The sequence below is a fragment of the Odocoileus virginianus genome, chromosome 17, assembly GCF_023699985.2.
Source record: "Odocoileus virginianus isolate 20LAN1187 ecotype Illinois chromosome 17, Ovbor_1.2, whole genome shotgun sequence".
Lineage (NCBI taxonomy): Eukaryota > Metazoa > Chordata > Mammalia > Artiodactyla > Cervidae > Odocoileus > Odocoileus virginianus.
In genome coordinates, this window is record NC_069690.1 from 50,894,726 (window position 1) to 50,922,437 (window position 27,712).

The window sequence follows — 27,712 nt, forward strand, 5'->3', positions numbered from 1 at the left end:
GACAGAGCTGGCTGGCAGCTGCAGCACCCCGAGGTCTGGAAGCCTTGGTTGAGATGCCAGTGAGGCCCCGTGGGAGACAGTACCTGACCTTCCCCCTTAACTCTGATTCCAGGGTCATGTCCAGCGTGGAGGCCAAGCTAATCTACCAGAAGTATGATGAGATGATGGAGCTGCTGAGAAGCTACCGCGAGAGGATCTACCAGCAGTGGGTGGCGGGGGTGGACAAGGACTGCCACTTCAACCTGGGGCAGCCCCTGATCCAACGGGACCCTGTCACCAACCTCATCCGTGTCAACTTCAGCAAAGCGGTGGGTGTCGTCTGCTTCCTCACGGGGCAAGCCCATGCAGCTGAGGCTCACCCCCTCCTCCCGACAGCACAAGTCTGTGAGGTTGACATTTATGTCACATTCACCCTAGAGCTTTATTATTGAAGTGTTGCTTGAAGTGTGCCTGGGATATGTTTAAGATATGAGACAATCTTAGCATCCTTGAATATAGCTTGAATGAGTGTACTATTTTAAAGCTGGGCCACGTTTCATAGGGTCCCAAGAGGAACCATCATTTTGAGAATTTTTTTTTTATAAAGTCTTTGCAGGATCTGAATGAATAAGCCCCCTGGTTAAGCTGGGGATGCTGGAGGGAATTCACACCATCTGGGTCTGAAACCGGATGGTTAGCCATGTGCCAGGGCAGAAGTGGGAGCAGCCCAGACCTCCACAAGCACAGCCCCACCCAAGTGTGTCAGCCTTGCTCGTGAAGTCAGCAGTGATTTCAGCAAGGCAGGGACCCCACACGTGACTTTCCCTCTGAAACCGTCTCTTCCATTAACATCCATTCTCTCTTTCAACAAACATTTACTAAGCACTTACTTTGTGTGTGTGCTTGGGATAAACTAGCGAACCAACAAAGATCTCTGTCCTTCTGGAGCTTGCCTCCTACAGAGCGGGAAGGGCAGGGATTGGGAGGGGGCAGGAGTTGGTGGAAGGGCCAGGAGAAGAAGGGGAGGGAGCAATAAACTAGTGTAACAGGTAACACATGAGGAGGTGGTGATCGTACCTCAAAGAGAGGAGAGGGGCAGGTACGGGGGTCATGGGCTGAGCCGGAGGAAGGGGGCATCCTGATCCTGCCAGCAGATCCTGTCCAGGTGGGCCTCCCCCCAGTTCCCCCTGGGGGCTGCAGAAGCCTCCCAGGGACAGACCCACATATGTGCTGCCAAGCACTGTGCCGTGCAACCTGACCGCTTCTGTCCTCTTCACTCGCCTCAGTTGGTGGCAGTGCTGAGAGAAGTCAAGTACCTGAACTTCCAGCAACAGAAGGACATCCCCAGGAGCGCCGAGAACCTGTTCTCCCAGTACGAAACCTTCCGGAAGTTCGTGGGCAACTTGGAGCTCATCGTTGGCTGGTACAACGAGGTGAGCTGGCGCCACATTGTTTTTTGGTTCGCCGCATTTGGGGGGTTTCGTTTAGGACAAAGGTCTACAAGCCCCATGTGGAGTAGAATGGAGTACGTTTCTGTGAATGAGAGTGGGTGGAACCTCCCTCTGGGTGAATCCCTGTCCCAGCCTTCTCCACCTCCTAGAGTCGCCCACATTCCTGGGCTGGAGGCCACTTCACACCACCTACAGATCACAACACCCCCACTTCTGTTGTCACCCTGCCTTCTCATTTGTTTTTATCGGCTCCCTCTTATAAGGACCTTGCCATCCAGTTGGGCCCACTTGACATCAAGGTTCTTAACTGAATCATGCCGCAAACCCTCTTTTGCCAAAGGCGACGTGACATAGTATCACAGGTCTTGGGAATTAGGAAGTGGCCGTCTTTGGGGGTCATTATTCAGCCTACCTTAGATGCCTCATCCAAAAGGGGCCAGTGAGTTTCTCTCCTTGAACCCTGGGAATTTGGTTTTTCAGAATATTTATTTATTTCTGGCTGTGCTGGGTCTTTGCTGTTGCTCATGTGCTTCCTCTAGTTGTGGTGAGCAGGCTTCTCATTGCAGTGGCTTCTCCTGTTGCAGAGCATGGGCTCTAGGTCCGTGGGCTTCAGCAGTCGCAGCACGTGGGCTCCACAGTTGTGGCTCATGGGCTTAGTCGCCCCATGGCATGCGGGATCTTCCCTGACCGGGATCAAACTTGTGTCCGCTGCATTGGCAGGCAGATTTCTTAACCACTAGATCAGCTGGGAAGCCCAAACCCTGGGAATTTGGAATTGGGTCCCAGCCTCATTTACCACTGGAGTCTTGGGGCAGCAGAGAAACCAGAAGGAGCAGAAACTCGGGCTGCAGAAGGAAGGGAGCAGATGACCAGAGAGGCCCCGAGAGTGGCCTGTGAGCCATGAAATCCCAGGGCCTGCCTTAAGTGCATGTCCTTGAATTAGTTTCCTCCAGAATCAACTTACTTCGGGCTCAGAGAAAGCCATGTTCATCCATTCCCTAGAATGCGCCCCCAGCCATGGCATTTAGGAAAAATGGAAGCCTTAGAGATGCAGTCACATGGAAAAATGTTCCTGGGTTACTTTCAGTGCAAGAGTCCTTTGGGTTTTGTTTTTTTTTTTTTTTTTTACAATGATGCAATCAGAAACAAACAAAAAATCCAACAAATATTAATCAGAATGAAACAGAAAACTATCTTCCACTTCTGTATTTCCAAACAAACCCCAACCAAGCACATGCCGGGGAAGCATGTTAGCTTCAGCAGTGAATGACATCTTTCAAATAAAAATGTTAGACAAGAATGGACAAATGCTAGGCAGTGTTAGACAGGACCTGGAGCTAAGTGTCTGCAATGACCCTTATTATTGATACTGGCTCCCCTCTCTGGTTATGATACCTGGGGTCCCTTAGATCAGGAGTCACCAACCTCCAGGATCTAATGCCTGATGATATGAGGTGCAGTTGATGTAATAATAGTATAAATAAAGTGAGCAGAAAATGTAAAGCACTTGAATTGTCCCCAAACCATTTCCCTGATCCCCGTCAATGGAAAAATTGTCTTCCACAAAACCAGTCCCTGGTGCCGAAAAGGCTGGGTAACTGCCTTTAAATGCACTTCTTATTTTTAACATACTTTCTGTTGTCGAGAGAGACCCCAGGCCCCCAAACTGTTAATATCCATTAATGTCTGAGCTAGGCAAGAGTGGAGGTGAAGCTTTAATCTGCTGGGGATGGGGTGAGGGGGCTGTCTGGGAAAAAATGCCCTAAAGATGTGTATTTATAACATAGCTGTTGAAAAGTACTAAACAGGACATATTGAGAGGATCTCGTCACCGTCAGCTTTGTTCACTCTGGGCAATCACAAAAGGGTAATAATATTTAGCTCTTGCCTGGGCTATTGGTGTAACTGTTTAATATCCAAAGGTTGATAAATGGAATCAGACTTTCACATTGACTCACTTTATAATTCTGTCAGTGCTCTCTTTCCCTTCTGTCTGCTTTCCACTGGTAATAGCCATTCAGCTCTATTTCTCTGCCCATTCTGTACCTTTTCTGGAGTTAATTGTTTGAAAAGGAGGACATGGGTGGGGAGGGGGCACCATTTAAAGTACTAAGTATATGTCAAGGGTTATTGTGAAAGGCAAATGACATCTAACATGCAATTTAATTTCTATGTACATTCCTCACTTTATAGAGTAGACCTATCTTTGAAAACCTTACGTGTAAATCAAAATGTTACCAGATAGGACAATATTCTGAAGCACAAATGGTGTTTATTTATTTAAAAGAATAATTTATATTTAAAAAACTGTACACCCTCCATCTGTTTTTCTATTCTGCGAATTGATGCCTTCAAGCGTCACATGGATTTCTTAGCTTGGAGCAGGCCCAGATCGAGCCTGTGTGGAACCTCCCCTGCAGTTCACTCTGATGCTTTAACTAGTGGAACGGCTTCTCCACAAATCCTGGACGTCCTCTGTATAATCACATTTCAAGCCTTAGATCACGGCCCAGGCGATGTTCTGAGAAATGCCCCAGAAACGTCCCAGTTACCAGTGTGTATCCCTCTGATTTCCTTTTTTATGACTCTAAGCTTCCCTGGTGATTGAGTGGCAGAGAATCCGGCTACAATGCAGGAGACTCGGGTTCTCTCCCTGGGTTGGGAAGATCCCCTGGAGGAGGGCGTGGCAACCCACTCCAGTATTCTCGCCTGGAGAATCCCACGGACAGAGGCGCGTGGCAGGCTACAGTCCACAGAGTCATAAAGAGTTGAACACAACTGAAGCAACTGGGCACATGCCAAATTTTTTAAGTTTTGGATTATATACACATTGTTTTTGCATTAGTGAATTTCCTCCTCTTTCTATCCCATAACATAAGGGATTAAGAGCTATGCATATACAAAAATCCTTGATGATAAAAAAAATAATTTTAAAAGTTTGAATCTCCTGAACTTTGTACACATAATTCCCAGTTAAATCACACTAACAGTAGCTGGTTTGGTTGGTATTGAGTAATAAACACCCTTACCAGGAGACGATTTTAAATCTGCGTGCATGTGGCTGGGAAGACCCAGAGGGATGGGATGGGGAGGGAGGTGGGAGGGGGGATCAGGATGGGTAACACATGTAAATCCGTGGCTGATCCATGTCAATGTATGGCAAAAACCACTACAATATTGTAAAGTAATTAACCTCCAACTAATAAAAATAAATGAAAATAAATAAATAATAAATCTGCGTGCATTTGGAACAAATGCCCTGAAACTGTAGCCCTTGTTTTGCAGATAAAGACCACCATGAAGGACGTAGAATTTCCACTGATAAAGTCAGAATTGAAAGCAATCGATGTCAAATTATTGAATGCTGAGACGACATTGTTCTGGAATGGCGAAGGTGTGAAGGCACTATTTGGGTCCAACGGGTCCAACCCGTCGGGCACCTGGAGTTCTTGTGGAATCAGTGATCCGCCCATTTGGGGATGGGGAGGTCCTGATTCTGAAGGAACAAACGATGTATGTTACCCCTCAATGCTGCCTTTCTGGAAGTTCTCCACCATTTCCTCTGCTTCAGGCTCCAGAGAGACAGAAGGACTTGCCCAGAGCTGTGTCACAGTAATGATTGTCAAGTCAGCCTTTGCTAAATCGTTTCTTTTGTAAGATCCCTTCATGCTTCTCTCTCAGGTGTGTTTGAATATATTCAAGAGATGCGAGAAATTCTATACAACTTGCAGAACAGAATACAAAAAGCAAAGCAAAACGTAGAGGGGATTTCCCAGGCCATGAAGGTGAGTAAGCCTGCAGAGAGAGCACGGTGTGCGGGTGCGTGCAAGGTCGCTTCAGTCACATCCGACTCTGCGACCCTGTGGACCATAGCCCAGCAGGCTCCTCTGGGCATGGGCTTCTCCAGGCAGGAATACTGGAGTGCATGGCTATGCCCTCCTCCAAAGGATCTCCCCCACCCAGGGACCAAACCCAAGACTCTTATGTTTCCTGCACTGGCAGGCGGGTTCTTTACCACTAGTGCCACCTGGGAAGCCCCAGAGTAGGGCTTAAATAGGGACGCGGGAGTCCTGGGGAACCGGGACCCTCGGAGATGCTCACATAAAGTGCCCAGGGCAGCAGGGACCTGCTGGGTGAGGCTCAGGGCCACAGAACAGTGACATCAGGATGGCCCCAGGGCAGAAAAGCCCCAGGTCCCTCTGCAGAGTTCCATTCCATTTGCTTCTGTCGAGCTCAGCAAATGTGGGGAGCAGTGCCCTCAGCCAGGTGGATACCAGGAATGATGGTGGGGTCAGGGAAGAGGCGCTAAGACTCAGCCCCCCTGGGAACATGTTCATCATTCAATGCAGAGCATCATGGGTCCTATCTCTCAAGCCCGATCCAGAAAACTGGGGGACAGCCTTCCCTGGCACCCCCCCAACATGGTCTATCATCAAGGCCTGAATCTGCAGACACCTGCTACAGGCCCTCATAATCTGTACATTAGAAAGCATCTCATCTGTGTTGAGACACCTTTGGCTTATCTCGGTATGAAACGCTTTCCTGCATTATAGTTCACATTCATTTCATCACCATCCACTTAGATGTAACTCAATAAATCGTAGGCAAAAGCTTCTGCTCACCCCATTTTTTCTGATTCAATTTTCATTTGATTGGACCATTTCCTCAAGTCATCGCCTCAGAAAGGATGTGTTGATGACCTGCTTTCTGAGTCTTTGCTTGTCCAAAGTTCTTTCTTTGGATCTCACCCAGCTTGTCCAAGTAAAGGAATTTTTGATATGGTTCTTTTCTTTCAATAGTCTAGAAATATCTCTAGATTCATCTGCTCTGGCCGCCATAGCAAAGGACCAGAGACTGAGCAGCTTACACAAGCAGAAATTTATTGTTTCACAGTCCTGAAGGCGAGAAGTTCAAGATCAAGGTGCCAGTAGGTTTGGTTCCTCCTGAGGCCTATCTCCTGGGCATGTAGATGGCTGTCTTCTCCCTGTGTCCTCTTTAGTTCAGTTCAGTTCAGTCACTCAGTCGTGTCTGTTTCTTTGTAACCCCTTGGACTGCAGCATGCCAGGCTTCCCTGTCAATCACCAACTCCCGGAGCTTGCTCAAACTCATGTCCATCGAGTCAGTGATGCCATCTAACTATCTCATCCTCTGTCATCCCCTTCTCTTCCTGCCTTTCCCAGCATCAGGGTCTTTTCCAATGAGTCAATTCTTTGCATCAGGTGGCCAAAGTATTGCAGCTTCAGGTTCAGCATCAGTCCTTCCAGTGAATATTCAGGACTGATTTCCTTGAAGACTGACTGGTTTGATCTTGCAGTCCAAGGGACTCTCAAGAGTCTTCAACACCAGTTTCTCTGTGTTCTAATTTCCTCTTAGAAGGACACCAGTGGTATTGGATTAAAAGCCATTTTAATAACCTCACCTAAATCACCTCTTTAAAGGCCCTCTCTCAAATGCAGTAACATCCTGAGTGTTAGAGATTAGGACTTCAACATGTAAATCTGTAGGGAGACACAGTTCAGGCTGCAGCCACCTCACCTCGTAGCCATGATATTGAAAAACCTGATGGTGGTATGACTTCCCTTTGCTGTCCCTGTTCTCTCCGACCAGAGGCGGATAGAGCCCTTGGTCATAATCAGGGCTCAGACACATTACCAGCGTGTATCCAGACATGTGTCTCCTTCTGTTAATGTTCCCTGGATTCACAAGGAGCTTGCAATCTGAAAACAGCAGTATGTCCCCAGTCCCTTCCTCCAGTCACTTATTCTCCCCCTTGTGTCCCTTTTGTCCTGGACACTGAGCATCTTCACACACGTCTCTGGATCCAGTTACCATGTCCCCTCACCTCCGTCTCCTGCGGTTCCTGATGAGAGGGTCAGATGCTGCTTTCCCCAGGAAGGCTCCTTTCAGCCCTGACTGGGGGAAATGCCCAGGGGTCTCTCTGGGCGGCCCCCAAGACCCCTGTTAGTTTTGAGTCACATCACTGAAGACTGTCTAACAGTGCTTGGCGGTCCCTCAGCCTCTGTGAGGCCCACCCGGGGTGGGGACACTTACTCCCAAAGGTGTATTGGGAAGGAGTGAGACTGGAAGGTTTTTCTCCAGGTGCTTTTCTGCTGCTCATGTTTTCCCTCCAGGACTGGTCAGCCAACCCGATGTTTGAAAGGAAGGACAACAAGAAAGAGGCCCTGTTAGACTTGGACGGGAGGATGGCCAACCTCAACAAGCGCTACACCGCAGTCAAGGATGCTGGCCTGAAGATCCAGGCCATGGTCGCGGTGAGGAGATGCCCGGGAGGGCCTTAGCCCACGTGCTTTCAGTAGCCAGGGAGGAAGGAGCAGGGTGGGGAGGGGGCTGGAGGTTTCGTAAAATGTCGTCGCCTGCAACCTTTAATCCAGGAGTCTGGTTTTATAGCAGCAGACTCTGCTGACTGCTTACCTGGAAGCCCGATCCTCTGGTCACATGTCTGTCCTCCTCTAAGGATGTCAGAGCCTCCTCCTCCTACATAAGTTGGTGTGAACAGGTGACATATTTCTACAGGGTCCCTGGGGGGTAGCTGAATCTGGGACCAGCAGGCCATCTTGGAGGAGGAGGGTCTGCTGAGCTGTTCTTATGGTCAAGTCACTGCTCAGAAGGTCCTTACTCCCAAGGAGTGACTTGACTAGGCCAAGAAACACTTTGTTTCCAGGTCCTCTTCCTTTGTCCTGGTGCCAGAGGCTCCCAGTAAATTAACACGTTAAACTGCAAAAAGCTTACTTGAAAGAGTTAACTGACTAACCTGTTAACAGTCCCAGATGTATTGGAAACAACATGGGAGAGAGAAATCTGGCCCAGGGTCAGGAAGAGGCTTTGTCATCACATCCGTTTGCTTAGAGTCCTCGACTCCCACAATAGTCATGTGAAGCATTGTTTTCTACCTTAAATTGAAGCTATTTAAGCCTGTGTCTTCCCCTCCCTGTTAGAATATAACTGCCTGAGGGTACAGACTGGGTCATGTTCAACTTCGGGTTTCCTTGTAGCTCTCAGTGTCTTATAGATTCATCTACCCACCCACCCACCCAACCATTCAACATCCATCCACCCATCCATATACCATTCACCCATCCATTGCTCATTCAATCATCAACCCATCCATTCATCCATCCAACCATTCACCCACTCATCTACCCACCTGTTCACTCATCCACCCACCCAGTCCCTCATCCGTCCATCCACCAGCTTCTGTTCTGCTCCAGACATTCTGCTTAGTGCTGGAGGTATGACGGCGTGAAGGACAGTCAATTCCTGTCCTCGCGATGCTCGGCATCAAGGGGAGATGCAGACCACAGACAGACAGAATAATTCAGCATTGCCATCTGTGCCAGCACAGGCACAAATAATGGGTCACTAGAGGGAACGCAGGTGGGGGGCAGGGGCAGGACTCAAACCTGACATGAATGGGGGTGGTAATCAAGGAGGGTCAAGGAAAAGAAAGCCGTATCTGGCATGAATGGGAAGGAGCAGCCTAGACAAAGACACAGATCTAGGAAAAGTCTGGCACATTCAGGAAGCCAAAATCAGACCTCTGTGTGTGGATTGTGTGAGTGAGGACAAGGGTAGTCCAGAAAGTCATTGGATAAATTGACTAAAAAGGAAATGGGTAGACCCAGTGAAACAGCAATCAGCCATGTGGTTCTGTTTGCAGGAAAATGCAGAACTCTTCAGAGCGGATACAACAAGCCAGTCCTGGAAGGATTATGTCAACTACATTGACAGTATGGTCTTAGATGAATTTGACCAATTCGTTCGCAAGTCTCTAAATTACCTGATTGACAACATGGTTGCAGATGTAAGTGAGAGACGTGAGATTTATGTATATGCATACACATATATATGTATTATAAATATGAGATAAGGTTTACATTGGAACATATAATCTGTGGTTTCCTGATGGAAGAACAGACCTATTAAAATCTGCCCAGAATGACCAGCTTGTCCTGATTTCAAACCTGAAATTCCTGCACCCCGGGACATCTGGTCACCCTGAATGGGCCGCAGCATAAATGGGCTAAGCACATCGCCGCAGAGCTGAGCTGACCTCTGTTCCTGCTGGGTTAGGAAAAGCAGGCACCCCTGGCCCCTCCTCATGTTGACTGGGGGTGGGATGTGCCCTCCCGTTGGCAGTGTCATCCACCAACCCTCTCCACCCTCTGCCCAATCGAGCAGAAGGTTAAACCAGGTCAGCAGAGTGGGTTTGCTGGTTAATTGCATCCTGGCCTGTTCTCCCTGACCTGTGCCCTGCCGTGTCTTTTTCACTACAGGGGCTCCCAAGTGACTTTGGATACTGCCCAGGAGGGCAAGGTCAGAGACCCAGCCCACTCAGCTCACTCTCAGGAGAGGGTGGTGGGCACCGCAGTGAGATGCCCTGACACAACTGCAGAGGGCAGTTGTCATCAGAGCATCCACAGACCCCAGAGTCTGTTGGTGAAAGCAGACGGCATCACGAGCTTAGGGCTCACCAAGGGCTTCCTCGGTGGCTCAGTGGTAAAGAATCTGTCTGCCAATGCAGGAGATGTGGGTTCGATCCCTGGGTGGGGAAGATCCCTTGGAGAAGGAAATGGCAACCCACTCCAGTATTCTTGCCTGGGAAATCCCATGGACAGAGGAGCCTGGTGGGCTACAGTCCATGGGGTCACAAATGAGTCAGACATGACTTAGTGACTAAACAACAACAAAGACTCAGCAAGCAAGGTATAGCAACGCAATATCAGCAAGGAAGGTAGCTAATGTGTAGTATTTATCACTACAAAGAGAAGCAGTCACAGTCAAATGGGTGATGAGTCCCTGATAACACAGTGTCCTTCCTAAAAAGTCCCAGGGAGGCTCTGTGTTTGCAAGTGGCCAACCAGCAGAAGTGGCCCCCCCCCCGCCCAGACAGAGGCTCAAGAAAAGTCTGCTCAGCTGAGTTCATGACAGCTGACCTCTCCCACTCAGCTCACTCAGGCACTAGAGCAGACCCTCCCCCAGTCATAGAGTCAGGGGGCTCTTGAGCTGGGCACCCTCAGGGCCAGTGTGGACTACGTTTGGGAAAGGTTAGTGGCCATGGAGCAGGACCCGAGCACCCGTGGGCCTCAGCCTGCACTCTTGAGATTTATTGGTGCATTGGATGGGCTCCATCCTGTCCTCTGACACCCAAGACCACACCTAGGATCTGCAACGTCACAAGGAAAATCCAGGAATGGACAGGGTTACGGTGTGCCCACTTTGTAAACAGGACCCCTGTGGAACATGAGGCTTGTCCTTTCTGGAGCTCAGCAGAGGCCATCCTGCCTGGCTGGGATCCCCCCGCCCCCACCTCACATGCTCTGTAAATTATCCATCTAATCCCCGCCGTAACCCAAAGAGATGGGGACAACAATTTCCTCTGTTCTATGAAACGAGTCTGCTGATTTTATGTATCTAGGGAAACGACACTGAGGTTCTTGCCTGAGACCACGCAGCTGGTCAGTAACAGATATGGGCTTGAACGCGGGTAGCGGGTCTCCTTGGCACTCAGTCATTGCTGCTTCGTCTGGCTTGGACGCCCAGCCTGCGCTTGGCCTGGTGCTGCTGCCTTTGGCCGCACAGTTCTCGCTCATGGGCCCTTGGTGGGGAGTGTGCTCTCTGTAGCGGTCCCAGCCAGCAGGAGCCAGCCCTAGACCTTGTTTGGTGCCTAGGTGAACACCAGGCATCGAGAATATTAGCCAAGGGCCGGGCCTTGACCCCACAACGCCCTGTTTTAGGAGAGCGTCGCGCCGCTGTTCGAGGTCCGCATGGAGCTGGAGGACGACGGGCTGGTCTTCAGTCCATCCCTGGAGGTGGGCGGGGACCGAGGCTTCCTGGCACTGATCGGGAGCCTGGTCACTGACATCTACAACACAGCCAAGCTCATCCCCCGACTGGCCAAGGGCAGGTTGCACTATAAGGTCAGTCTGGGCTTGGTTATGGCCCCACCGCTTTCCCTGCCACCAACTGCTACCCGGGGTCAGAATTGCCTTCCTGATGCGGTAGCACTTGGTCGTGTGTGTGTTTCGTGGTGGTGGTCCCGTGTGATGAGGAACCCAGGGGCTTCCATTCTGTCAGGTTCCCCGGGGACGATGGCCCGGATTTCTCTCCCCAGAGTGGACCTGTCCTTGGTCGACCTGGTTTTCATTCCCTCAACACCTCCCCACCCATAGCAAGACGCCAAGTGTGCTTTCCCATCCCACTTCCTGCTATTTCCCTCCCTCCCGTAATTTACAGTCTGTGATCCTCATGCAGGCTCTTTGACAAATGTGCCTTCCACTGGCTCCCACACCCGTTCTCTCTGAATGCATTAAATACCCACCCACGACATAAAACACAGATCAGATCCTGGGGATGCAAAGGCGGGGGAAATTCAGACTCCCGGAAGGGGGAGGTCTGAGAAGGTGTGCTTATTGGAACATGGTTTGTGGGGCAGTTAAACAAACATTGGAAAAGACCTAAATGGCCATCAAATACAGGCGTCCTTCAGTAGCTTCAGGCCCATCCAGACAAAGGCGTCTAAATGAGTCACAAAAGGGAGCCTGGGATGGAAGGAGGCTCGTGACATGTTATCAAGTGTTTATCAAGCTGCGGAACTATGTTTAGAATGTGATTTCATTCATTTAAGTAAACAAAAGCCTGTCTTCCTAAGGATGCACTCCAAACTGTCAAGAGTGCTCACTTCTGGGAAACAGGATGAGGGTGAGGGAGGCGGGAGGATGGGGAACATAAAGGGGGCTTTTTATTTCACATGCTCTGCTTTGTTTGAACTTCTTGATGACGGGTGTGTATTATTTGTAATAACAAATATTTCCAGCAAGATGCTCTGTGCTGTCAGGGACAGTTATGTGTGCATGTGCGTGTAGTGATGTGAGGTCAGGAGGAAATACCTGGACAAGTTAAGGACAGCTTCCCAGAACAGCTGACCTGCATTCTGAATCATGAAGGACGGGAGGAGGTTGCCAGGCAGAGAGAACTGTTTGAGGATTCCTGAGCTGTATAGAGGTGGTGTTCCGGGTCCAAGTGCACACAGCGAGCTGCTCTGGAGCTTAGCCCAGAGTGAACCACATCACCAGTGATCCACTCAGGCACAGACGTGTGGGACCCAACACAGGCCGATGAGAGCTGGAACCCAACATGTGGCTCTAGAATCTGAAGGGCCGCACGTCTGGGGCTCCTCCACCTGCCCTGGGGTCCTCGCGTGATGTAGCAGAACAGAGCAAGGCAGAGTAAGGGTCCCGGTGACCCGGCCACACCCCAGGCTGTGCACACCCCGCCCTGGTCTCATTTGCAAGATTTTAATTTACCGAGGAAACTGAGTGACTCCAGAGAGAGGTGAGTGCCACTGATAGAAAAGGTAATGCTGCCCACAGCTCCCCAAGAAAGGAGAGGTACGACATTATGGAATATTACTCAGCCATTAAAAAGAATTCATTTGAATCAGTTCTAATGAGATGGATGAAACTGGAGCCCATTATACAGAGCGAAGTAAGCCAGAAAGATAAAGACCATTACAGTATACTAACACATATATATGGAATTTAGAAAGATGGTAACAATAACCCTATATGCAAAACAGAAAAAGAGACTCAGATGTATAGAACAGACTTGTGGACTCTGGGAGAAGGCGAGGGTGGGATGTTTCAAGAGAACAGCATTGAAGCATGTATATTATCTAGGGTGAAACAGATCACCAGCCCAGGTTGGGTGCATGAGACAAGTGCTCGGGCCTGATGCACTGGGAAGACCCAGAGGGATCGGGTGGAGAGGGAGGTGGGAGGGGGGACCAGGATGGGGAATACATGCAAATCCATGGCTAATTCATTTCAATGTATGACAAAAACTACTGTAATGATGTAAAGTAATTAGCCTCCAACTAATAAAAATAAATGGAAAAAAAAAAAGAAAGGAGAGGTACGGTTGGCCATGCAGGGGCAAAGTGGGGAGCAGCAGGTTTGGTCAGGAGGCAGGATGGGGGGAAGCCCAGGCCAGAGGCTGGTAGGGCTGGGGAAATTGCTCCAGATGGGCCCCGGAGTCATCTCCCATTGTCTGGTACCTGGCGCTGGGGTGATGGAGCAGGGGAAACATGGGCTTGGGATATGAGAGTTGGTTAGATGAAGGAGGTGATTGGGCGTTTGGCTGGCTTGCTTAAGAAAGGTGTGCCTGCATCCCAGCCCTTTGCTCTCTTAAAAGTTCCTGGCCCTGCGCTGTGGTTGGGGGGCGGGGGGGGCAGTCTCTCCCCAATCAGCAAGATTTTTTTTTTCTTCTTTTGCACCACACCAGGTAGCTTGTGGGATTTTTAGTTCCCTGACCAGGGATCGAACCCGGGCCTGCAACAGTGAGAGTGCTGAGCCCTTAACCACTGGACTGCCGGGGGATCCCCAGCAATATTTTTTTAAGATGCTAAAACTACTTACTGCTGCGGCATAGTCACTTCAGTCATGTCCGACTCTGTGTGACCCTATGGACTGCCGCCTCCCAGGTGCCTCTGTCCATGGGATTCTCTAGGTGTCAATACTTGCTAAGATATAGAAACTTCAAAAAACACGTTTCATACACACCCTCCACCTTGAGATTTTCCAGTTATGGGAGCCAATCACTACCTTTTCACTAAGACCAATTTGGATTGCGTTTTCTGTCTCTTGAGATGCAAAAGGCCCTGTCCAGCCAGGGCCTCCCTTGCTCCTGCTGCAGCCGCCCATGTGGTCTCCACTCAGGTCCTCAAACACGTGCCTCCTCTCAGCGCAGGCCCTTTGCTGTTTCTCTTGCTCTCCACCTCCCATCCATCAGCTCTCAGACTAACGATCACTTCCTCAGGGGGTGTCCCCCAACCTCCTCCCTGCTACACCTGAATACAAGGATGAGAGTCATGACGACTCAGTTTTTGATTTACTGATAAACTTATGACCCTCATCCTGGACTGTCCCCATCCCTGCAAGCCCTGTCCACCCTCCCAGTGCCCCCTCCTACCGCGTGCACACAGCAGGTGAGTAACTACTCAATGAATGAAGCTATGGGTGAGTCGTCCTGGGGTCTGCCAGGCAAAAAGTCACGTCCGGCATACCTTCACGTGGGAGAGCGTCGCCAATGGGCAGGTGTCCCCTCCTCTCATCTCGGGAGGTTAGCGACGCTTGAACCAACAGGGAGCCGCTCTCCAGGTCAGGGGGACCACGGGGCGAAGCCCTCACCAGTCTGTCCCCCTCCTGCCCGCCTGCAGACCGATCTGGAAGACATGACGGACCTCATAGAGATGCGGGAGGAGATTTCCAACCTGGTCATCAGCGCCATGAAGGAGGCCGAGGAGTACCAGGACTCCTTAGAGCGCTACTCCTACCTGTGGACGGACGACCCACAGGAGTTCATGAAGAATTTCCTCACGTACGGGCACGCCATCAGCCGGGAGGACTTGGACGGCCGACCTGAGGAGACCCTCCCCAAGACGCCGCCCAGCCTCACCCAGTTCCAGCGGCAGGTGCGTGTGGACCTTGCCCACTGGTTTTCTCACTTCTGGAACCAACCACTCCCTCCCCGCCCCCGCTGCTGCAGAGGGGCACTGGGTTTGATTGAAAACGTGGGTGCACGTTAATTTTTTAATGTAGGTTTTATTATTATTATTCACGTATGGAGAGACCAAGAGGCCAGCAGACAGCCACTGTGAAAAGAGGGTTTGTGGCCCACGGCTCCCGAGAGGAGGGGGCACTCCAGGCCACGGGTGTCGCCAGCGGGGCACCAGTGTCAGGAGACAGAGAATGAGGGGAAAGCGCGACTGAGAACTCGCGCTAGGGTCCTCATGGGGAGGAGCAAGCAAGGCAGGACAAGCCGGCTTGGGATGGGCTAGTTTGAATCATTTCAATGCCTCAGGGCTGTATGGCTGTCTCAGGCTGTCAGGTACCTGCCCTGGGGTGATTAGGGCAGGTAGACAGTGGCTTAAAATGTGAGAGCAGGTGGTAAAAATTGGGGTGCGGACTCTGCTTCATTGTTTGCACATGAAAGTCGTGGGCCTGGGGGAGGGGTTTGTCTGCCATCTCTAGGAATGAGCCAGCCTGTGACTAGGGGCGGGCTTGTCCCTCCAGGGTCAGCAAGGCCACTGATGCCAAAGCATCAGGAATGTAGAGCATGATGGGAATTTCCTGGTGGTCTGGCAGCTAGGACTCAACTCTTCCTAGGTTTGCTCCCAGGGTTTTAAGGTCCCTCAAAACGCATGGAGTGGCCAAAATATACATACATCAGAACATGAGAAAACGTAATGAGTTTACAGACCTTCATGTCTTTTCCTGAAGCTTGGTGAGGGTGGCCCAGCCACAGGGGGGGTGGGGTGGGATGGGGGACACAGTCTCTCCCACGACACGGTGGGGGCGGACAGCTGGCTGCCAGTCTTGAAAGCCTCGAGGACAGGCAGCAGCACAAAGCCAGCTGAGTTAAGGATGCCCCGTGGCGCCCGGGACCCCTTGCACCCCTTGGAGCTTTAGTCGTGCCCTCCTTCAGAAGCCCTGCTGGCCTCGCCAGGTGGCATCCCTTTCTGACAGCCTGTATCCCGCTTTTGGCGGTAGACTTCTGGGCTGCAGGGGCTGTCGGCTGGGGCCGGGAGAAGGAAGGGAGCGCGTTGTGAGGGTCTCCCTGGCTGCCACACGCTGTGCTGACCCCACCGCAGCAGCCCAGCAGCTGAGCGGGTCCTTGCCTCCCAGATCGACTCCTACGAGAAGCTGTATGAAGAGGTGTCCAAGTGCGACAATACCAAGGTGTTCAACGGCTGGCTGCAGTGTGACTGCCGCCCCTTCAAGCAGGCCCTCCTCAACACCATCAAGCGCTGGAGCCTCATGTTCAAGCGGCACCTGAGCAACCACGTCATCAACAGGTGGGCGCCAGGACCGCTGCCCCGGGCCCACTCCCACCCCCACTGGCCTGCTGATGACCACACCCTGGAGAGCCCTATGCCAGGACCCCCAGCCAGCCGGGAGCTGAAGCTCAGGTTTAGAGACTAGCGGCCCCACGGAGGGTGGGTCCCAGCAGGAAGGTGTCACCTGGCAGGGAGTGGGGGCCCTGGTCCCTTGGTCATTGCTTCTTTACTGGGCACTTACCGTGTCTGACCAACAGGTGCCAAGGAATCCTTTAGGAGCCCCGAGATGGGCAGGGAAGCCTGGCATGAAACTCGAGGGTGGTACCTGTGCAGTTACAGGCGGTGGTGGGCTGGGAGTCGCCAGGAGCCCCGAGAATGTGTAATCTCACTCTTCCATCCAGGAGGCCCCCACAAAGGCCATCTTGAGATGTGACCTTACCCGGGACTCGCTGACCAGTTGAACTAGTGAAACATGGGGTGCCAGGCAGGCAGGAACATGACCCTCCCCTGGAGGGGGGCACCCATCACGTGCGGCCTTGCACCCACCAGCCTCGCGGACCTGGAAGCCTTCATGAAAGTTGCCAGGATGGGCTTAACAAAGCCCGTTAAGGATGGGGATTATGACGGCCTCGTTGAAGTGATGGGGCATCTGATGAAGGTCAAGGAGAGGCAGACGGCCACAGACAACATGTTTGAGCCCCTGAAGCAGACCATTGAGCTGCTCAAGTCCTACGGGGAGGAGATGCCCGAGGAGACGCACGTGAAGCTGCAGGTAGATGGGCCTGGGTTGCCCCGTTGGGGGAGCTGGAGTCCCGTGGGGCAGCGCCAGAGGGCAGGCTCTTATGACCTGGAGGCTGCGGGCCAAACCTCCTCTTCTAGACCTCAGATCCCCAGGGAACGGTGGGCTGGGAGGACAAGGCTCTCCAGAAATGAGGGGACAGGGAGATTTGCCTCCCAAGGATGGGAGGGGAATAGTCCCTGCATTTAGTTGGCATTTCAGTGGATTGGAAATGCTTTCATGTCCCACGCCTCCTCCTGAGCCCAGCAGGATCCTGGGCATGAGGGACAGTGGGCCGAGAATGGGGTCCTCAGAGGTCCTGCCAAGATTAGGGGCCAGCAGCGAGGCTGAGAGAGAGACCAGCTCCCTGGAGGAGAAGGCGCCCAGCCAGCTTCATGCCCGTGGAGCAGAGGGGCCACGGCAGGGGATGCAGGGACTTGAAGAAGCCCGGCACTTATGGCTGATTTGCAAGATGTCAGTGTTGGTGCCGATGCAGCTGTGTGTGTGGCTGGGGGGTGGGTGAGAGAGGGAGGGATGCAGGAGATGGGTCCTGCAGGCAGGGTCAAGCCGCCCCCCTGGGCTTTGTCTCCTCCCAGACCTGGCTGCCTCTACCCGCTCCCTTCCTCTGCCCTGAATCTGTGTCTGGTCACACAGGCCTGACTCCCCATGCCGGGAGACACTGACCCCAGCCAGTGGCCAAGACCCCCAGCAGAGGGAGTGACAGGATGGTGTGGGCGGCTGTGGTGACCTCTCCCGCTGCCCAGGCCCTGCTTTAGAGCATGTTGTGTTTGGCCCCTTTTCCCCCTGCCCAGGGCTCAGTAAGGACTAGGATTTGAAGTGTGTATGGCCAGGCTCAGGAGCTCCGGGGCCGTGGACAGGGCAAGTGGGGTGATAAAAATTCTGATAAATGTTTGAGCCAAGCCACTGCCAACAAAGACTGTTAGTTAATTGTAGAAGAAAGTGAAACAATGTCTGTTTGTGGGCAAAGAGATTAGGGGCTGGGATTTTTGTCTTTAAAACATTTTATGGCAAGTACCATATTTGCCCAAGTGTGGAGAACTTGGAAAATACAAAACTTCATCTGATTGCTAAAGCCATTCTTGAAATGACAAAACTATAGGAATGGAAGACAGGTTAGTGGTTGCCCAGGTTTGTGGGGGTGGGCAGGGTGGGTGCTGATGCAAAGAGCTGACACAGAACAGTTCCCTCGCGGTGACCAACAGTGAGGTATGTGGATTGTGGTGGGGGTTATGGGAACCTATACTTGAGACAAAAGTGCCTAGGACTACACCTGCCTACAACATGTGCATTCACATGCACACATACAACACACGCACATGTGGATGAGCTTAAAACAGGGTAAAAACCAACAAGTTCCGTCATCTGTTAACAGAAACACCCCAGGGTCCGATGCTGGCTTGGCTATCAAGCCTTAATTGTATAAGATGCCAGCACTGCGGAAGGCTGTGGGGAAGCACCCAGGACTCTGTGCTATTTTTTTTCCCAATACTTATTTATTGATTTATTTGGCTGCACTGGGTCTTAGTTGCAGCACCCAGCATCTTTGGTTGTGGCACGTGGGACCTAGTTCCCTGACCAAGGATTGAGCCCAGGCACCCTGCCTTGGGATCGCAGAATCTTAGCCACTGGACCACCAGGGAAGTCCCTCCCTGTGATATTTTTGCATCTCCCCATGAGTCCGTAGTGATCTCACCGTAGAAGGTTTTTAAAAAGAGCAGAAAAGGGAGTGGTCCTTGGCCTCTGCCTGCACAGGAACTGCCGGAACAGTGGGCGAACACCAAGAAGCTGGCCATCCAGGTGAAGCAGAACGTGTCGCCCCTGCAGGCCAACGAGGTCAGCATCCTGAGGCGGAAGTGCCAGCAGTTCGAGGTACCGTGGCCTGGGGGGCGGGGCCGGGGTGCAGCACCCACCACTGGGCCCGGAGCCTGAGCATCTCAGGTGGTTCTCCCGCAGCTCAAGCAGCACGAGTTCAGAGAAAAGTTCAGGCAAGAAGCCCCGTTCAGCTTCAGCGACCCTGACCCCTACAAGTCCCTCAATAAGGTATTTTTGCTCAAGGAGGAGATGGGTGGTAACTCTGGGGACCCATCTTCTCTCAAGCTGTCATTCTCGTGAGTCCAGAAACACAGCCTCAATGGGACCAGCCTCAGGGCCGAGCACACACACGTGTGTGTGTGTGGGCGCATGCGTGTGTGTGTGCACAGGCATGCAAGCTCAGCCATCCTATGGGGCCTCCCCTCCAGGCCCCATCAGAGAAGCCGGGGGTGGCTGGGGGGACGGATGGAGAGGGCGCTGCTCCCCCGGCTAGAAAGTTTGCTGCCTTCCTGTGTGTGTGGGGTCAGAGTACAGTGTACTGATGGCTCTGAGGGTCAATGGGACGGGATGGGGTGGGGGCAGAAGGGAAAGGCTCTGCTGAGCGCGGGCACCCCGCTCACTGGCTTCCTCTCATGCCCGCAGCAACAAAAGAGCATCGCAGCCATGGAGAGCATCATGGAGGCGCTGTGCAAGTCCGGCAGCCTGTTCGAGGTCAGCGTCCCGGACTACAAGCAGCTCAAGGCTTGTCACAAAGAGGTCCGCCTGCTGAAGGAGCTCTGGGACATGATCATCATGGTGAGGGGCCATCTGGCTGGGGGGGGTGGGGGGCAGTGTTGAGGGTGGGGCAGGGGGAGGGAGGGGGAGGTGGGAGGGGGTCCACGGGCAGCATCCCAGCACCAAGAGGGGGCGGCTCCCATTATCCCCCCACCATATGACACCCACCTCTGATGGTTGGTGGAGGCAGCCCCTCTTCTCAAACACAAGAGTAGGAAGCCTCACTCTCCACCGCAGGGTCAAGGCACTGTCCACAGCATATGGGCATGCGTTAGTTCCCCATGGTCTTGCCTCTTGGCTCCTCTATTTCCAAAGATACTTTAGTTCTTCTCTTTTTTTTATATATTTTATTTTATGGCAGTATGTGTGCATGCGTGCTAAGTTGCTTCAGGCATGTCTGACTCTTTGCGACCCTATGGACTGTAGCCCACCAGGCTCCTCCGTCCATGGGATTCTCCTGGCAAGACTACTGGAGTGGGTTGTCATTTCATCCTTCAAGGGATCTTCCCTACCCAAGGATTGAACTTGCATCTCCTGCATTGGCAGGCGGGTTCTTCACCACTGTGCCACCTACGAAGCTCTTATTGGAGTGTAGCTGGTTAACAGTGCCGTGTCTCAGGTGTTGGGCAAAGTGATTCAGTTATGCATATACATGTATCTGCTCCTTTTTGAATTCTTTTCCCATTTAGGTTATTATAGAGTATTGAGAGGAGTTCCCAGTAGGTCCCTATTGGTTGTCTTTTTTTTTTTAATAGATAATGCCTTGATTTTAATTTTTTTTTAATCTCTTGGCTGCACTGTGTGGCATGCAGGATCTTAGTTCCCTGACCAGGGATCAAACCCCTGCCCCCTGCAGTGGAAGCGTGGCGTCCCAACCACTGGGCCACCAGGGAATTCCCCGGTTACCTATCTTAAATACAGCAGTGTGTGCCTGTCAACCCCAAACTTCCAACGCATCCCTCCCTCCCCACCCGCCGTGACCTTAAGTTCCTTCTCTAAGTCTGTGTTAGTTCTTCTCCTTTGTGCACTTGAATGAACTTCAGAATCTGTCAAATCCTCCTCTCTTCAGATAGAAAACTCTCAGACTACACATAGACTTGAATCTACTCTGTGAGCTCATCTGGGGAGGATTCTCCTCCTGGCAGCAGTATTTTTCGTCCCTGCCCAGGAGCAGGCCCTGTCTTGTCACGTATCTTGTTTTTCAGATTACATCTTAGAAAGATAATGTAAATGTCTGTATCCTGACCATGCTGAATCTATCTACCTCTCATAGAGGGCGGAGTGGGAGAGAATCTTTGGAGCCACAGGCTCCATCACAACCACCGCCAAAAGGAGAGAATCCATCAAAGCCTCTCGATACTTTTTTTTTTTTTTGGCAACTCACTGAATTCAAGTCTCTTGTGCTAGAGGGACCTGACTGAACAATGCTGCTGCTAAGTTGCTTCAGTCGTGTCCAACTCTGTGCAACCCCATAGACGGCAGCCTGCCAGGCTCCTCTGTCCCTGGGATTCTCCAGGCAAGGACTGAACAATAAGTGAAGTCAACTCAGAAAGCGGCACTGTCCCTTGATAAATAACCCTTAGCACAGACACAAGAATGCAGGTTACTTTTCCCAGGAGATAACGATAAGCATTTCCGGTCAGGGTGTTGCAAGAAAAATTGACAAAACAAACGAGCCAGGGTACTTTTACGATAACAGGATACAGAAGCAGCTTAAACTTAAAACCAGAAAGGGCCATCGATTTCTGTGGGGATTAATGCTTCAAGTCTCGGGATTTGCAGAGTCAGTCTCTTGTCAACGCCCCAGCTGTTGGTTATTGTCTGACAAGGACATCTATCAAGACCAGGCCGTTCTGCCCCAAGCCTCTGTCAGCAACCTCTGACCCCCTCTGGGACTCCCATCCAACTCCAAAGCCATTCTCAGCCCACCCCGAATTTAAGACCGCAGCTCCTCGGGTTTCCGTCTCCACTCTTGGTAGGATGGTCCCCCAGTACCGCCTGTGTCTTGTTCCATCCTGTCATGAGCGGAATTTCTTCTGGTGTGTCTTTGTCGGTGTAAGCTAGGTTGGGCTTCCCTGTGACTCAGCAGTAAAGAATCTGCCTGCCAATGAGGGGAGACCTGGGTTCGGTCCCTGGGTTGGGAAGATCCCCGGGAGAAGGAAATGGCAACCCACTCCAGTATTCTTGCCTGGGAGACTGCATGGACAGAGGATCCTGGTGGGCTACAGTCTTTTGGGGTTGCAAAGAGTCAGACAAGACTTTATGATTAAACAACAACAAGTAAGCTAGGTTACTCTGCAGTAACAAACAGCCCTAAAAAACAACACCTCTGTGTAGTTAACCACAGACACATATTTTTCGTTCATGCGAAGTCCACACTCCAGTTCCAGGCAAACCCTCCACAGCTGCCGAGGCAGGTAGAAGGGACTGTGGGTCCAGCATTTGCAACTCAGGCCTCTGCCCCCAAGTGACAGGTGTCATCCACATTCCATTGGTTGGGGCGACTTTTGTGGCCTCACCAAGACGTGGGACAGAACAAGATCCTGGTGAGCAGTGACAAAGCCCATGTTTTGCTAAAAATCTCCCTCAACTGCTGACTTTTAAGCCGAATCTGTCATGGTAGAACTGAGGTTTTTCTTGCCCCCCCACCCACCCACCCATATCTGCTCACTTTACCAAACTCTATCCTTGGTGCTGGAGAGTCCTCATTGGATTTTTCCATCCAAGAGCAACGGCAGGAAGGTGGCCTGGGTGCCTTCCTGAACCGTCCCCAGCAAAGGAGTCAGTGGGCATTTTTCCACCTCAGGTCAACACCAGCATTGATGCCTGGAAGACCACCAAGTGGAAGAACATCAACGTGGAGCAGATGGACATAGACTGTAAGAAGTTCGCCAAGGACGTGAGGTCCCTGGACAAGGAGATGAAGAGCTGGGATGCCTTCGTGGGGCTGGACAACACCGTGAAGAACATGATCACGTCCCTGCGTGCTGTGAGCGAGCTGCAGAACCCCGCCATCCGGGACCGCCACTGGCAGCAGCTCATGCAGGCCACCCAGGTGCCACGCTGACGCAGGGGCGAGGGCAGCGCTCCTCGGGAGCTCGCTGCGGGAGTGAGGGGCTGGCGCTGGTAAAGCTGGCTTCATGCAGGCGCGCCCCAGGATGTCACACAGGGCTCCAGGCTCAGGCTGGCCCCAAGCCGGGTCAGAGGCTCTGCGGTCACCATCTTGATTTCCTTAATTAATAACTTTTTCACATGGGATCCAGTCATTTTCATTTAGCCCCGGGCCCTGCAAATTATGCAGCCAGTACTGGTCGTAGAATGAACGGTGAATGTCCATGGCGCTCAGGAAGTTTGGGGTGGAGGAACAGTCCTAGGTCGCCCGTGTACCCCAGGAACACAGGGTCCTAGTGTCGAAATTTTCCCAGGGGTGTTCCCCAGTGGGGAGTGGGAGGGGCACTGGCCTTGACACTCACCGAAGGCAAATAGGACCATCCCCACTGTCAGCAAACGTTGAACGAAACTCTGTGGAACGGCTACTCTGCAGAGGCCCCCAGTAGATGTCAAGGAAGCAGAGAGATTGAGGACACAGGCCCTGCTCTCAGGGCAATAGAGAAAGAAAGACAGCACGGGGCATGGTGTTTGGGAGGCCGAGTGGGGTGTTTAGTGGCAGTTCTAGGGGTGCAGGGAAGGCAGCCACCTCCCCGGTTAGGGAAGCATGGGATTAGCATACAGGAGCACGTGGGGTGTGGCCTGGGCCTTGAGGAGGGGAGGGGAGAAACAGGCGAGCAGAAGGGATTGTCTCGAGTACTGAGGCCACTGGCCAGAAGGCTCCCATCCAGGGCCTGGGAGAGACCCCCAGGCAGTGATCAACAAACAGCAGAAACATCCCAGGAATTGGGCATCACAGAGGACTTATTGAGACCTGGGCAGGTATTTTCCCAACCGTGATTGAGAAATACTCAGTTCCATCAGTTGGTCAAACCAGTTTTTGTGGCAGGCTTGGAATTCAGGCTTGGAAATGTCTGTGTGATGGTGAGAAAGATTTGAAGACTGGGTGACATCATGCAAATAACTGGTATTATTACCAGAGTAACAGTACCTGTGACTCAGCCACACCTGTTACTAACACGGCAGCTACCCCAGATGGATCGGGTCCTGCAGCTGCGGTCACAAAGCCCCACATGATGGGGGTCTTGAAACCACAGAAATGTATTCTTCCGTGGCCCTGGAGGCCAGAAACCTGAAGTCAAGGAATCAACAGAGCCATGATCCCTCCAACATCTAGGGGAGGACACTCCCCTGCCTCTCCCAGCTTCCTGTGGTCCCAGGTGGCCCTGGGCTTCTGGCCACGTCCGACGCATCCTTGCCTCCACGGCCGCATGGCCTCCTCTGCATTTCAAACCTCCCTCTCCTCTCTGTGATGAAAACACCGGCCATCAGGTTTAGATTCTGTGCAGTTGACCCGAGATGATTTCATCTCAGGATGCTTAACAGCTGCGAAGACTCTCTTTCTGAGTAAAGTCACATTCTGAAGTTCGGAGGAACATGAGTTTGGGGGGACACTCTTCAACCAAATACTGGTGGGCTCTGTTGCTACCAGCTTTACAGGGAGGCGGGGCCTGGAGGAGTGTCTGCCCAAGTCCCAGAGCTCCCAACACCCGCTTCATGGCCTAGGTTCCTCGCCAGCCTCTACATGAAGGGCAAAGGTGTCCTTCAACTGGAGAACATGTAACCGAATGTGAAATGTGCCCGTTTTTTCCCTCTGCAGGTGAAATTTGAAATGTCAGATGAGACCACCCTGGCAGATTTACTCCAGCTGAACCTACACAAATATGAGGACGAGGTCCGAAACATTGTCGACAAGGCTGTGAAGGAGTCTGGGATGGAAAAGGTATCCTTTGTTGACAGTGAAGTGCACTTTATATGGGATGCTGCTGAAACCGACCCACCAGCCTGACGCCTGTTGAATGTGCTGATGTATGGTTGAAACTAATGTAGCCCCAGTTAACGCCTGACTGAACTCTCTTTCCATGAAGCACCCTTGTTTGTGGTCCATCCTGCCTCAGCCTCTGCCTTCTGAGAAGCTGAATGGGGCTGGAGCAGGGTGGGCAGTGGTCAGGAGGGCTGGCCATCAGCTGGTACCTAGGGCCATTCCAGGACATGTGAAAATGCTGGAGGATTCCTTTGCAATTCAAACCTCTCTCCTCATCTGTTTTTTGAGTTTGAATGGTCACAGTTGGGCTTGCTTTCTTTTTTTTAACAGCTTTATTGAGCTATAAATCACATACCCATTCACCCATTTAAAGTATGCAATTCAATGGCGTTTAGCATATTTACAGAAATGTGCAGCCATCACATATTAGAATTAGTCAATTTTAGGACATTTTCATCTCCTCAAAAAGGGATGAAACCCAGACCCTTTAGCTAATATCTCCCCATCATCTCACACCTCCACCCATCCCAGCTCTAACCTACTGCTTCTTATCTTCTATAGGTTTGCCTTTTCTGTACATTTCATATACATGTAAATATATACTATATGGGCTTTTGTGTCTGACTTCTTTCACTGAGCATGTTTTTAAGTTTCCTTCGTGTTGTAGCTTGTGTCCATACTTCATTCTTTTTTATAGCCAAATAACACTTCATTATATGAATACTCCACATTTTGTCAATCCTTTCATCCACTGAGGGCCATTTGGGTTGTCTCCATCTGTTGGCCATTGTGAATAATGTCGGCATGAACATTTTGGCTTTCGGAGAGCAGGGCCTCCTTCCATGTCTTAGGAAACTCTGGGTCCTCTTTAGTGATTCGTGCCAGACTCTCGCTGACCTGGTTTCTGTTCCTCCAAAAGGTGCTGAAAGCCCTGGACAGCACCTGGTCCACCATGGAGTTTGAGCACGAGCCGCACCCACGGACGGGCACCATGATGCTCAAGTCAGACGAGGTGCTGGTGGAGACGCTGGAGGACAACCAGGTGCAGCTGCAGAACCTGATGATGTCCAAGTACCTGTCCCACTTCCTGAAGGAGGTGACCAGCTGGCAGCAGAAGCTGTCCACGGCGGACTCGGTCATCTCCATCTGGTTCGAGGTCCAGAGAACCTGGAGCCACCTGGAGAGCATCTTCATTGGTTCCGAAGACATCCGCGCCCAGCTGCCGGAGGATTCCAGGAGCTTTGATGACATCGACCGGGAGTTCAAGGTGAGCACAGCTCTCTGGCTCCTGCCTGGGCACTTTCAGAAATGGCTCCCTTGGTGCAAACAGGGCTCGTGATGCCATGGCGGTCCCGTTCCTCCTCCCAGGCCCTGATGGAAGACGCGGTGAAAACACCCAATGTGGTCGAAGCCACCAACAAACCTGGCCTCTATGACAAACTTGAGGACCTGAAGAAGAGGTGGGCCCCATACCTGTCCAGACGAGGGGCTTCACTGTGGTAGAAACCCAAGTCATGCGCCTCCCCCCCATCCCGCTGGCCAGGCCAGGAAACCCCCAGGTTGTGGGTTAACACATCCCCTCCCTGGAATCACCTGCCACTTCCTGCCACCCTAGCCACAGAGCCTGCCTTCAGCCTCAGAGGAAGCCGCGATGGCAGAGATTAAACTGTAGCCCCTCCTGCCTGGGGACATCCACGAGTGCAGGGGCTGGCTTAGAACAAGCGTGTCCGCTTGGAAGATTTGAATAAAACTGGGGCTGTGAACAGCCTGGGCGTCTCCAGGGTTGTCCATCCAGCGCGTGGAAGGATGGGCTGGAAGAGACCTTCTGTTGAGCAGGACTCAAAGCCTCATTCCCTGCCCCCAGGTTGGCTGTGTGCGAAAAAGCCTTGGCCGAATATTTAGAGACGAAAAGATTGGCTTTCCCCAGGTTCTACTTTGTCTCTTCAGCTGACCTCTTGGACATTCTCTCCAACGGAAATGACCCTGTGGAGGTAGGTGGGCCCCTGATGGCCCAAAGGGGTGCCAGGCTCCATGTCCGGGTGGCCTCGGGATGTTGGAGGAGTTTCCAAGAGGTGGTCCACACCAGAAACCGCGCAGGGACTGGGCCGTGACAGAAGGACCCGGGACTGCTCTCAGAGCCCACCTTCCCACCCTGGGCTCCATCCTCGTGCTCTGGAAAATGGGTGAGATGCCCATTTCTAAGACACAAGCTGCTCATCCTACTAAACCCCAGACACTGGGAGGAAAAGTTCCCACGAGGCTCCTCTTCTAAAAGAGAGAAGGGTGAGCATCCGGGCAAAGGGAGGGGACCATATTTTATTTTAATATGGGGTTGCAGATGCACGGTATGGGAGCCCCAGGGCGGTTTAGATTCTGAGCAACTGACTTACGGGCATAGGCCCTGTGCCCCCCGGGACAGAACCTTCTCAGGGAAGAGAAGAAACAGACATTCAGAAGGTTCTGACCGAGCACTGTTTGCCATTTCCTGTGTTGGTGAAGTGTGTTTAATCAGCATCCCAGAGGCGAGGGGGTCGGGGGGAGCATAAGTCAAAAAAAAATGATGCTTAAGACTGCCTGAGGGAGACGCAGGCATCCGCCTGCGAACACCTGGGTTGCAAACTCCAACGTCCTCCCACTCCGATCCCGAAATCCAGGTGAGCCGCCACCTGTCCAAGCTCTTCGACAGCCTGTGTAAACTGAGGTTCCTCCTGGATGCCAGCGGGAAGCCGCTCAAGTTCGGCCTGGGCATGTACAGCAAGGAGGACGAGTATGTGGACTTTGACCAGGAGTGCGACCTCTCGGGGCAGGTGCGAGCCGCCGCGGGAACTCGCAGAGCACTGCCCCCCGGGGATGGCGGTGCCTCGTGGCCGGGACCGCGTGGCCACAGACGGGCTGTGTCAGCAGCAGCCCGTGACCGACCCACTCTCCCCTTCCCTCGGCCTCTCAGGACAAATGCTTAAGGGACGTCTTTATAGGAGTCCCTGCACAGCCTTACCTATGCAGTCTGAGGTGACCTGAGAAAGGAAGGGGGAAAAAGGGAGGGAGAGAACAGATTTATTAATGCCCTTAAATCTTTATCATTTTATTATTGTTAATGCCAAGGGGACCAC

General features: G+C 52.1%; 1 protein-coding gene across 3 annotated transcripts in view; it reads left to right on the forward strand.

Annotated features, from left to right (window-relative positions):
- The window catches only part of DNAH17 (dynein axonemal heavy chain 17), a 94,459-nt gene that overhangs the window by 13,670 nt on the left and 53,077 nt on the right, over window positions 1-27,712 (forward strand). For all 3 annotated transcript variants that reach the window (XM_070479847.1, XM_070479848.1, XM_070479849.1), the window contains exons 13-31: window positions 113-308; window positions 1,266-1,412; window positions 4,716-4,824; window positions 5,112-5,215; window positions 7,562-7,702; window positions 9,109-9,252; window positions 11,186-11,368; window positions 14,665-14,919; window positions 16,133-16,302; window positions 16,834-17,056; window positions 18,836-18,952; window positions 19,037-19,123; window positions 19,538-19,690; window positions 22,476-22,724; window positions 24,438-24,560; window positions 25,522-25,869; window positions 25,971-26,062; window positions 26,467-26,593; window positions 27,257-27,409. In XM_070479847.1, coding sequence (XP_070335948.1) covers window positions 113-308; window positions 1,266-1,412; window positions 4,716-4,824; window positions 5,112-5,215; window positions 7,562-7,702; window positions 9,109-9,252; window positions 11,186-11,368; window positions 14,665-14,919; window positions 16,133-16,302; window positions 16,834-17,056; window positions 18,836-18,952; window positions 19,037-19,123; window positions 19,538-19,690; window positions 22,476-22,724; window positions 24,438-24,560; window positions 25,522-25,869; window positions 25,971-26,062; window positions 26,467-26,593; window positions 27,257-27,409 — 3,121 coding nt within the window. The remainder of the gene's footprint in view (window positions 1-112; window positions 309-1,265; window positions 1,413-4,715; window positions 4,825-5,111; window positions 5,216-7,561; window positions 7,703-9,108; window positions 9,253-11,185; window positions 11,369-14,664; window positions 14,920-16,132; window positions 16,303-16,833; window positions 17,057-18,835; window positions 18,953-19,036; window positions 19,124-19,537; window positions 19,691-22,475; window positions 22,725-24,437; window positions 24,561-25,521; window positions 25,870-25,970; window positions 26,063-26,466; window positions 26,594-27,256; window positions 27,410-27,712) is intronic.